Below are 12455 nucleotides of genomic sequence, written 5' to 3'. Positions count from 1 at the left end.
CTTTAGAAAACATTCAGTAAAGTATGTGAGGATTAAATAATCCTATTACAACATGCAATCTTCCTATTTCAGGAATCGATTCTTATTCAAACAACACTTTTACACTGAGCTGAACACACATGGTCATAAGAGAATGCTTTATGGCCATCTGAATCAGGACTAAAATCAATTCAAAACAACAGAATAATTTTTTGTTATTATACTGAGACCACTTCTGAAATGGAAAGAAAAGTGAGCATGAGGAATTTGATAGCAGCAGACATTACTCATTAACACAATTTTTAAAACAAGCACTACTGATGGTGGGATTCAGCTCACCAAAATTTAAATACAAAAAATAAATAATGTGGTATTCCACACAAGAAATCACTCATTTGGAGTCAGTGGGAAGAAATAAACAGAAAATTAATTGAAGCCAAAGTCACTTTAGGAGCAGATTTTTACAACTTATCAAGTGTTATGCTTGGTAGACTGGACATGAACAAAAGTCAATTTTAAATCTTGAATATGTCACTGTCTTCATACATATTTTACTGAGCTCTCTTTTCTGAGTTTTTTTTTAATCACCTACACTTTACATACAGATTTATTTAATTTTGATAACTGTTTCCCAGTAGACTACGAACACACTTATGTAATTCTATGGCCAGATTATTGTTCATCCTAACCACTATTCAAACAGGACAGTGGAAGTGGTTTGATGAATACACCATAGAAACATAAGGGCTGAGTTGGTTCCTTTTACAGGAGCAGTATTAAAAAAAAAAGGTATTATCCAATATTTCAAACAATACGGAATGAAAAGGCAAAGGGCAGTTTTCTGGGATTAGTCACCTCTCAACAGAAACTGACATTGTCCATTGGAGAGGTAAAATCAACACATTTATTTCTAGAAGAGGATTCAATGAAATCTTACACACCAACTAAAACTGCGAGCTGAACACCTCACAATGAGAAAATAGCAGTAACTATGATATATACAGCAAAAAAAGGAGACAAAATAGCAAACCACAGTCAGCTAACAGGAAAGCAAACTGGCTACTACGAACTGGCACTATAGGCTTCATAGTTGAGAATTAATAGAGGAAAGAGGGATTTCTTCTCTTCAGAGTAATTTTAATGAAATGTTTACTTTTGTATGAGAAAAAAATACGAGCTGCATTTTGTGTTTTTAGGAGTAGGGGACAGCATACAGATAATGCTGTATGAGTAGCACTAGAAAGATGGCACGTTTCTGTGATATTTCAGGGGCGGTTCAAGATCATACTGCTTTTTGTTCAGAGAAGCTGCATTAATTATAATACCCAAATATGAAGAGATCAAGTATCTTGTATAAGCTAAAGCCCATATTAAATCAAGTCATAAACATTTGTGCATGAACTCCAACAGGTATTTCTAACCTGTGCTATCAAAATTCAAGTGGGATTTGTAGGATACAAGAAATCTCTAGAAAACATTGCACTTAGAAAAATAAAACATTCTACTACTTGTATTACTAATTGTGAATAAGATCTTTTATTTGTTTGAATGAAAATCTTGAACATTCTCCAAATACCCTGGAAATATTCTCCAGTTTGAGAAGTAGCTAGTGTAAACAAAGGCAAAGAGAATAAGCTGTATTTCCTAAGAGGTACAAGGGCAAAAAAAATCCTGTTAACCTCGTTGTTTGCCACAGAAATGGTATTTACTTGCCTATTTTCATATAATTTCACACCCTGGCAATTTGACTGACAAACCACTTAGCCTTACAAGTATGCATTAGATGTCTGAGTTATATCCTATCTGACCAGCATTAAGACTTTTTGAACTCCTTGTCCATTCCAGATTAACCAACTTCTTAAGCTGTTTTTAATCAGATACATGAGTGATGTATAAAAATTCTTGTCTTCAAGCACACTATAAATTACTCTTTAACCCTTGACTAGTATGGTTGACATTGAAAAAAGCTTAATTTCTATTACAAGTATTTTGCTTTTCAATGAAATTTCAATGAAATTTCAACAATTTTCACACTTTTATTTCTTTATTCTTTACCCAGGAACAGCCAATTTCAATGCAGCATTAAAACAGTGAAATATCCCCATTACTAAAAAAAAAAAAAAAAAAAAAAAAAAAAAAAAATTGAACTATTTTTCTTGAATTGTGTGACTCTCAAAATAAACTTTTAAAATAAATTCTTTATTCAAATGTAGTCAAGTAAAATTGGCAAGTTTAAGTGAAACAACATTTAGGACAGATCAATGTTATGTGTGCAACTCATTTTTCCTTTGACATGAAGGCATCATAACTTCATCATAACTATTATCAGCAATGTTTCTGCATAAGACAAGATAAGGCTACTTTATTTTAATCTCCCTGCTCAAAGACTAGTTCCATGTTTTACTTACTAAACATTATTCAAACTGTTTGCTAAATGGGTAATTATTTAATTCTTTATAGATTTCTCTGTTGGGCTCGGTTCTACAAAACAAAACCTTGAAATACACATGAAGGAATTTCTTTTTGCAAAATCTTTGTGAAGTAGAGGTATGGCTTGATTTTAGAAATGGAAAACTGAGGCCCAGAGACTTCTAGACTAAATTTAACCTGACATGCCTACAGTCAGATTGCAGAGATTAGATCCTCAGCTGCCATTTATTTCAACTGCATTTGGAATGCTCAGCATAGAATCACAGAATGGCTTGCATTGGAAAGGACCTTAAAGGTAATCGAGTTCCAACCCCTTGCCATGGGCAGGGACACCTTCCATTAGACCAGGTTGCTCAGAGCCCCAACCAACCTGGCCTTGAACACTTCCCGGGATGAGGCATTCACAACTTCTCTGGACAACCTGTTCCAGTGTCTCACTACCCCTCACATCTAATGTAAACCTGCCTTCTTTCAGCTTAAAGCCATTTCCCCTTGTCCTATCAATACATGCACTTGTAAAAAGTCCCTTTTCAGCTCTCTTGTAGTCTCCTTCAGGTACTGGAAGGCTGCAGAAGCCTTTGTGGAGCCTTCTGTTCTCCAGGCTGAACAACCCCAACTCTTTTGGCCTGTCTCCACAGGACAGGTGCTCCAGCCCTGGGATCACCTTGTGGCCCTCATCTGGATTCCCTCCAGCAGGTCCATGTCCTCCCTGTGCTGGGACCCCAGGGCTGGATGCAGCACTGCAGGTGGGGTCTCACCAGAGCAGAGCAGAGGGGCAGAATCCCCTCCCTCTCCCTGCTGCCCACGCTGCTCTGGATGCAGCCCAGGACACCATTGGCTCTCTGGGCTGGGAGTGAACACAGTCAGCTGTGGCATGACATGAAAATCACACAATATGTGTCTCAAGAAGGACACACAGAAAATGAGTACCCCTGAAAATGTTGCAAGAAGTTTTTCCAGCAAGAAACATTAAGTCAGCACTAATGTGGAGACACAAAATGTGACAGAGGCTTCCTTGGCACCTGTTCAAGCCTTCCTGCTACAGTACTGCACTTTCTGTTCCAGAAACAGCAGAGATGGAGTCACCATTCACCACACCTGCTACTGCTGGGAAACATGATTCAGTTTTCTTAATATCTAGTTATTGTCAATATCTGAATAAATATTGGTGGGGAATTGGCAGAGGCATGTTTGGAATTTTTAGCATTACTGTTTTTGGTCCTATCTGCTTCTAGGCCTACAGGCCTCCATTCCTTTGATCCAAGATCTGCAGAGTGAAAAAGCATCTCTCCACTGAAGTCTGACTCAAACTTGTAGGCTAACAAAGCCTACACCTCCTATTTCATGCTTACAGTCTTATCTTCCTGAAGCTGGCCACACAGGCAACATTCCTTGTATTTCTATGTTAAAGGAATACGAACACACGTAAACAGGAACAAAGAAATCAACACTTATAAACTCTGTTCTGTGACTTTGTGGCTTCAAAAGCCACCAGTCAAATGAGCAGTGAACCTTCAGGCCAAAAGAGTCAGCAAAAGCAACCACCCAATTTCTTACATTTTTAAAGCATCTTTTAAGTTAAATTTCACCTTTTTCCATTGGTGTTTCCTAGAAATTTTGGTTGGAGATTTTTATAGTTATTATCATTCTAAAGTGAATGGTTGGACTACTTTTTAAACTCACCTATGTGAGCAGGAACAAAACATGTTTCCCCATGTAGTATGATCACACTTTCTGCACTAGCATAACTTCAAAGAAGTTGATTTTAGTTAAGCTTGATATTTTTATTTGAGCTAGGAGGATTAAATTTGAAGGGCTTCAAGTACAAGAGCCAAAACTAGTAAGCATAGGTAATAATAAACTTATATCTGGCATATATTATAATCTCTGATGTATACAATATTCAATCAAAACCTCAGTCCTGTACACTTTAAAGTATAAAAATAAATAAAGCTCTTTCAAGTTTAAGATTCAAACTAGGGAGCGACAACTGTAAGAAAAATAAATCTTCATTGCATGAATCCATCTGAGTCATAAATACCAGACAGTGAATTATTGTGTGAAGAGCTAGATTTCTGCCTTTGAGACAGGCACACAGACCACATACCTCTGAGGAGAATCCTTAAAGTGAAATCAGAATGGTCGTGGATGAATAACACGAAGATTTCAGAGGATTCATAAGCTATAGAAAGGAGAGGCTGGAACTGAACAAACGTTGCACTAAAAGCTATTGTTAAACCCAAGTTAGAAATTATTTTTGAAAGTAACAAGAAATGCAAATGAAGAAAGAGGATTTGCATTTCAGATTTTTCTTTGAGTGTCAAAGGCTCAATAGGATAAGATTCCTTTAGTGCTGTCTTGAATTTGGCAGTCTGTATTGCAAGGTACAGCACAACAGCAACCACCAGGCTCTCCACAGCAGTTATGCACCTGAGAACACAACACTAATTTGGCTGGGCTTGTAGCAGCACTGAATTTTGGAAAGCCAAAGATGAGAAAGGGAAATAGAAAATACTGTGAATAAGGACATTCATTCTGCCCTCTAGTTCTTAACAATAAAGTTTATGGCAATAATGCTTAGCAAAAAGAAGTTGTTTCCATGTTAAAAAGTGGCATTTGAAAAATGGGAAAAACAGGAAGATAACTTAGGGAGCACTGATGGGAACCCACTGACATTTGAGCTGTGCATTACTGATACTGACACTGCTGTGAATATCTAATTTGATTTCCATGTATTTAAACAGACACTGCCCACTAGAGATACATGTAAATTAAATCACATGCATGGCATTTTACATCAGTGATTACTCCAAAAGCTGTAACAGCAGTAGAAGCTTTGCTGTATTTTGATTCATTGTTATTTCAGACTTTAGACTAATTTTTTATAGATTATATGACTAAAGCTGACTCTTCAGAGTTAGATTGCTTTGGGAGCTGGAGCTAGAGAACAGTTGCACTAAATGTTATTACTAGTGTAACACAATGCAAAATAATGTCTGGCTTCTCAAACAAGCTGATTTAAGTAGTAAACAAATAAATTCTAAACAATGTATGCTGGTGAACAGTGTTAATACTGGATTTAAAAAGAAAACAGTAGTTTAGGAAAAAACCCTCACAGTTACATCTAATCAAGCCAATTTTATTGCCACACAGTCCAAGGTATGGTACAGCACAAGAAAACAGAAAAAACCCCTTTGCTTAAATGGATGTATTTACAGTGAAATAATGGTAAGACTGACTTTGGAAAATGCAAAGGAGTCTAAGCTATAATCAAACAAAATGAAAATGACATTGGTAGCTCTTTGGCTTGATCTAATTTGTTTCATAAAAGATTGCACATCTCAACCATAAGGCAAGGTGAAATGTCTTCCTGTTTTGTGGCACAAGAAGGGGGAATATTAATTAAAAAATGAAACATAAAGATTTGTCTCGAAACAAAAAGTTTTTTTAATTAAAAAATTAAAAATTAATTTTAAAGGACCTTTAAATTCCAGGTGGAAAAGGATAGAAATTATTTGTGTGCTATTTCTCTGATAAATGTAGACCTGGAAAACATTTTACCATAATAAAAATTAATAAAAAGTATTACAATTTTGTTAAGTTGAATAGATAAGGTTTAAGCCAAAATCTCTAACATGAAATGAGATGCTGTTCAAAACCTCATCTTCTACCACTCTTCCAAATGTTAAATAGGTTTTTTTTGTAAATTAACTTAGTGCTTGAATTGAATTTATTAGTACAGAATGAAAGTGCAAAATGCTAACGTGAAGGAAAAATTTTATTTGGCAGAAGTCAAAAGCTAAGTACCATGCACAGAGAAGCTGTAGGTTTAAGTAAAATTTTGCTTCTATTTTGTATGTAGGAACTAATAATGGATCTAATTTGAGATTCGGCAATGGGTGAACAAAGATAAATAGTATTTAAAGTACAAATATAGCAACATTTGTTAAAGAATTTTAAAAAAATTAGCTAAGATATCATTAATCAAAGTTATTAAAGTATACTTTGATCAGATTTTTGCAATAACACACTGTCCTTCCTGACGTAACTTGGAAATTTTGCCATACTCTATTCTCATATGGCAGAAAGAATGCTAGAGAAGATGTTTTGTAATCCTAATCCCAAACGAATCCTAATATCATGAATGAAGATAGCACTAGCAAAGCTATTTTCTATGAATAAGGAAGATCACTCTTTTTTCATAAATTTTTGCATTTTAATGTGCACTGAGGAAACTGTTTCTCTAAAAGTAAGAATTTTAATTAATTAATTTTTCTTAAGCCTAGAGTAAGGTGGTACTATTAGCAAATCAAAATGCAATCCTTTAAATGGCAATTGCCAAATAGAAAGCTCTGAGTTCTTGCTCATGTTTGAAAGAGAAATGTCTATAAATTCTAATTTTACTTAAAAACTGATTGTTCTGTTAGCAACTGCAAAAAAACCCAAATCAAAACCACAGAAAACCAGGAGTGGATTGAGCCAACATAACTGGACAACCCCCAAATGATTATTGGCTCTTTTGTGTTCATTTATTTCTTGGAAAAACATTATTTCAAATTTGAAAGAGCATCCCTACAAAGTATATGGCATTCATAAATCAACAAGACAGAGAATCTGAATTTAATGCAGAAATTTCTGTTCAATGGCTCAGTATATGAGTATGTCAGATGTAATGAACCAAGTTCTCTATCTGCTGGACTTCTGCATGAAATCAGAGAAAAGAACGGGACCTGCTTACATTTACTCAGTTTCTGCTATGTAGAACCGATTTACAACAGATATCAACAGTGAACTTAGCATCCTGTACCTAAAACTGAATTCAGGTTCTATGCTGGTGGTAAACATCTGAAAGCCATAGTTGCAGCTAGTGGTCTTTCAGTATTGCCTTCTATTCAAACTAGTCTAAACAGAAGGAGAACCAGTCTCTTACCCGGCTTTAATTCTGAAGAACAAGATTCAGTTATTTACAACATTTTGTAATGTACACTATATAAAATACTTTAACCTACAGCACTTAAGAATCTTCATGCAGTCTCTGAATGGTCTTGTGAAGTCAACTACCTATTGCAGGAAATAGTATTTCCTCTTGTCCTCTGAATATTGCTCCTTCATTCCCTGTACTGCTGACTCTCTGTTATCAGGTAAAATAATACACTTCTCTGCTGTGTTATTAACAATGCTAAATATACAATTAAATCCCATCAATCAGTATGCAGCCAATATATATTCCAAACCTATCTTTATGGAAATAATATTCTTTGTGGGAGAGAGAACTAACGCAGTATTTTGCAGATCTTTCACAATAAAAGACATCTCGTTCTAACCACTCAATAAGGCTAAATAAAACATATGACAAACTATGGACCTGAGTGTCTTCCTCTTTGAAAAACTTGATTTTTTAGAAAGCAGGGAGTAGCACTGCAATAAACATTTTGTTGCCACTATCCTTCCAACAAGCAGATCAACAGGTTTCCTTCATTACGCTTTTAGCCAAACACACAGCGCATGCAAAAGCCAGAGGACAGGGAGAGAGAGGGAGAGAAAAACTGATGCTACTAATAGAAAGTTTGAGATACAAATGAGAATAAAAAATGGTGCCATTGCATAATACTACCTAAGTGTAATTTTATAAATTAGATTATGGACCTTCATTGAATAATCTGCTCAATTTACACTGTGAATGATATTTTTAAGATATAAGCTGATGTCAGAGTACTTCTAAATATTTAAATGAAGCTGATTTGATTTAATACCTTAAGTGAACTACTACTATTTAAAAATAAATTACTGTGTTTTGTGGCAACTGAATAATAAGTAAATTAGAAATCTATTCTACACATACTTTACTGCACAACTGTTAAGCCACTGTAAATCCTAATTAATCATTTAACTCTTAGACAAACCCTTTAAGTAGTCCTGCTAACATCCACAAAAATTACAGGCATGAAGCTAACTGGTTTTCACCAAGAGTGAAAAACTTTATTGCACACTGTGAAATTTAAAGAGAATATAAACTTACATTTTATCATCATACTGTTCTAGAGAATTAAAGCTTTACTTCTCTCAACACAAGGAAATCTCTTTTTAAAGAAACTTCAATTTCACTGAATTGAACCAAAGAAAAGACCTCATTTCAGACAAGGGGAATTTTTAAGGGGCTGACTGGGGCTAAGAGGGTGTATAATACTCTTACACTATAATGCCTGCAACTCAACAACCTCTCTATACCTAAAAGCAAGTAGAAGTTTCTAAAATCTTTCTGCTCATTACTCTCAAATAGGCATCAGTTGACCACATTTGCAGTCCCACTCATGCTACTGGTGACAATAAAAAGGAACAGATGAAAAGAAGCTTTTTCTAATTATTGGACTCTGAGATGCAAAAAAGCCTCTACAAGGATGTTTTCTATGAAAAACACAGGCAGCAAATTCTACCTCAAATTCTTCACAATGCAGAATACACAGGTCCTATTTGTCTTCTGCTGGAAGATCTTTTACTTCCTCAATCAAAGACCTTCTATGTGACAGGAAATCCTTGATAGTAGACTGACTTTCATTTTTGACAATCTGAGTTCTCCAAGTGCCAATTAATCGAATTCCAGACCTTTTCTCAACAACTAAAATTGTGAGGAATTTTTTTACAATGAATCTAATACACCTATTTCCTAAAAAGAGATTTCAGAAATCATTTATATGAGGTTCTTTCTTTTATCTTTCATTGTACCTTTGTCAGAAGGCAGGTTCAGCTGAAATCTCAGCACTGATTCCATTTCTCTTGCCATTGTGTTCCAGATATCCTCTGATGGTCCAAAGCTATCTGATGATGGCTCAGATGCAGAAAATTAAGAAACTCCAAACTTGGTGCTTTAAGAATTAGCTTAAGAAAAATATCTTTTGGAATAAGAACCACAGAAATACGTGTGGACACAAAAAAACCCCCTGAGATCCTATCAGATGTGTGGTTCTTTTTCCCCCCCTGGATATGAGAAGTCATGTAATACACCACTACTAATTTTCTTCCCATGATCAATACTACTGGCAGGCTTTTGGAGTTGATTTAACAATACTTCAGTTTGGGAGATTTTCTATCACATAATTTAGAAGTCAAGATGTTTACTCATAGCAGCCCTTCCCATTTTCCAAAATAATAGAGGATGAGGTTGAGCATTGTTTGATGTGCATCCTGACATTAAGCTGTATGTTTGAATGAAGAGTCTCTTAAAAAGATAGAAACTAGACTACAAATCCTTTATGGACCCCAGAAAACCTCCAATCCCTTCCTGACTCTTCAAATAGTTACGATGGCCACAGGTATCCTCAGTTTCAATTGATTTATTCCTTTGGATCTGTCAGTGGCTTGAATGTTCTGCTGAAAAATACACGGGGTGGTAGTCTGCCACTAGAGAATAATGTATCCATATTTTTTTTATACATTGTGCTTTTTATATCTTGTACTGTGTGTTTTGTGAGCATGAAATCCTGATCAGCTACTGCATCACAAGATCAGGCTCAGCAGACAGCCAGGCTATTTGCAGTTTAGATATGAAGATCTTGCCTTTGGACAGGGTATAAAGGATGAATTGCTTGCACAGTCTTGCAGTGCCACCTTGATACTTCAGATTCTTTAGCACAAATTGCAAAGCAGTGATAGTTTTGGAGATGGCAAAAAAGTTTTTGGAATCTGATCAAGCAGGAGACTCATACATGCTGATCAGTTACCAGCTGCAATATGTTGGTTTGCATTTCTTCTGAAGACAGTGATCCCTCCATAAAGTGGAGGGAAGGACAAATGGCTGAAGTTTCAGGCAAAGCAAGAAGACTCCAATTTCCCTGAAAGTGACTTATTGACTTCATCATCTGTAAGAGCATGTTCATCCTTTTTGCTGATATGAACTACGAAATGCCTGTTGATGCACTCCTTTTTCTTAATCTCATACAGATATTCAGAGGAACGGAGTGAGGTGAGGATGGCTTCTGTCTTGCACCTGTAAGCACTAAACTTAATTTCTTGTTCCGGTATTAGCTTAGAGAAAAGTGTCTTTGTATGCGAGTATAGTATAATTTATTTATTCCATATTGGTGTTTTGATGATAATGATGACAAAAACAGTGAGGCTTTCATATAATACAGTGATGAGGCACGATGAACTGCAGAATACATATCAGGTGCTTTTAAGAACATATACTTGATTAGTTTTAAAACTACTTGTCTGCCGGTAGAGCCAGACAGCAACTATTGATCTATACAGACCTATGACAGGAAAAGTGGTATGCATCTTTCTTCTTAAGAACTGTTCTATTACATCTTTTTCCTATTCATACACGGAAACTATAATAAACTTTTATTACTAAGGATGAGGAAGTTCTAGGAACAATTGCTTGCTGAAGCTGAAACTTTTGATAACAAATTACACAATCAGCAATGTACAGGTCTTTCTGCTTAGGAACAAAGTGATTGAGTAGATGAGCTCTTTATGTCTGCATTTTTGAAATTGCTCATGAATAGAACATTCAGATCAGGTCTAGAACCTGGCCCATGGTGTGAGATAGAGCAAACTGTTAACTTCTTATGGGATCTTGTCAACTTTAAGAGATTCTTTTAAAATAAAGAATAAATAACTGTACATGCTCAACACTGATTCAGTATAGCAGAAAACCTTAAGTCCATCGTTTTGATACTTATCCATTTATCAATTATAATCATATGCTTAAACCTAATCTTTACACAGCAGGTCATGGAATTAATTTTACAGTGTTTTATAAACTTTGTTTTTATTCCATGATGTGGTGAATTCTAGTTTATCTTATTTCTTTTTTCTTCCCCATTCTAATTACAATTGAAAGTATTTTCATTTTTAATTCTTGTTAAGATGGTTCATACCTCATTATAGAAGACCATTATGAAGCTGATATGGAAGTATTTAAAATGGTACATGCATTTTGGCAGGTACCGACTCGAGCCAGAGCTTTGGGAATTAATAATGAACTTCAGGCGTCATAAACCTGCCTATATCTAGACAGGTAATTAGCAATCATAACCTGATGGCCATCTTTACAGAGTCCTTCCAGTTTCATTGCCCAAAAATGGGTCAGACTAACAAGTGAAGTGTTTTGAAGCCTTGACATCTGCATGTTTGTTATTTTTACTTAATGCAAGAGATAAGGATGCTTTTATCATATAATTTATGCTCATATGCTATGTAGTAGTTGCCTAACTACTGGACTAGACATCATGGCGGTGCAGTGATTTTAAAACCATGCTGAACATGGTTGCAGATTGATCATGCAAAATCTGCCTCCCCAGCTGATTTTTCCCCACTTGTGCACAGTGCAATGCAAAAAAAAAGAAAAAAGTAAATAAAATCAAAAAAGTGTGATGGGTGAGCAGGTCGACTGTGTGAGAGAACACGTGCAAAGTATACCTCAGAAACACTATAGGTGGATGAGCACGAAGGGAGTCGAGCCTGGTTGTGCAGTGGGGAAAAGGAAAACATTGTTAAAAAAGAAATGGTGGCACAGTAAGGGTCTCAGAAGGTTTTCTGTATAGGTGGTTCCAGCACTGAGATAGTGGCAGGGGGTTCATAAAGTTTCCATGACCAGCTATTTCAGAAACTCTAAATTTATGCCTTTTAAGGTGGAAGCTTATTAAAAGAAAAAAAAAATTGTATTTGAAAAATAATTAAAACTAATAATGAATCTGAAGACAAATATAAATTCTTCCTCCTCTAAATGTCTGACAACACTATCTTTAGGACAATAAGGTATTCTAGGATGAAACTTTACTGATCTGTTTCATTTAAAAGTATTAGTTTTATCCTAACTCTGCAAAGGATATAATCTTATGGGTGAAAACCCATAAGAGGCTCTGAATATCTTTATGTGTTGACATACTCAGAAACAGCATTTTGACAAGGGAGGTTTTCCTTCAATCTCACTGCCCCAAAAACCAGAATAACTTGCAAAGTTCAATGACTAATGGCCAGATATAGGTCAGTAGAAATCTGCAGATGATGCCCCTAAGCAATGTAAAGTGCGTGATCCTTGAGGG

At 35.6% G+C, this 12455-nt stretch overlaps 1 protein-coding gene across 24 annotated transcripts in view; it reads right to left on the bottom strand.

Moving 5' to 3' along the window:
• Nucleotides 1-12455, bottom strand: part of GPHN (gephyrin) — a 286068-nt gene that overhangs the window by 56959 nt on the left and 216654 nt on the right. For 13 of the 24 annotated variants that reach the window (XM_048306432.1, XM_048306436.1, XM_048306437.1 and 10 more), the window contains one exon: nucleotides 11830-11871. The exons of the other annotated variants lie outside the window; for them this stretch is intronic. In XM_048306432.1, the coding sequence (XP_048162389.1) occupies nucleotides 11830-11871 (42 nt within the window). The remainder of the gene's footprint in view (nucleotides 1-11829; nucleotides 11872-12455) is intronic. 24 annotated transcript variants of the gene reach the window in all.

This window comes from Corvus hawaiiensis, chromosome 6 (genome assembly GCF_020740725.1).
Source record: "Corvus hawaiiensis isolate bCorHaw1 chromosome 6, bCorHaw1.pri.cur, whole genome shotgun sequence".
In the NCBI taxonomy this organism is placed as follows: Eukaryota; Metazoa; Chordata; class Aves; order Passeriformes; family Corvidae; genus Corvus; species Corvus hawaiiensis.
Note: the sequence above shows the minus strand (reverse complement) of the source record. Positions and strands in the feature narration are given on the sequence as shown.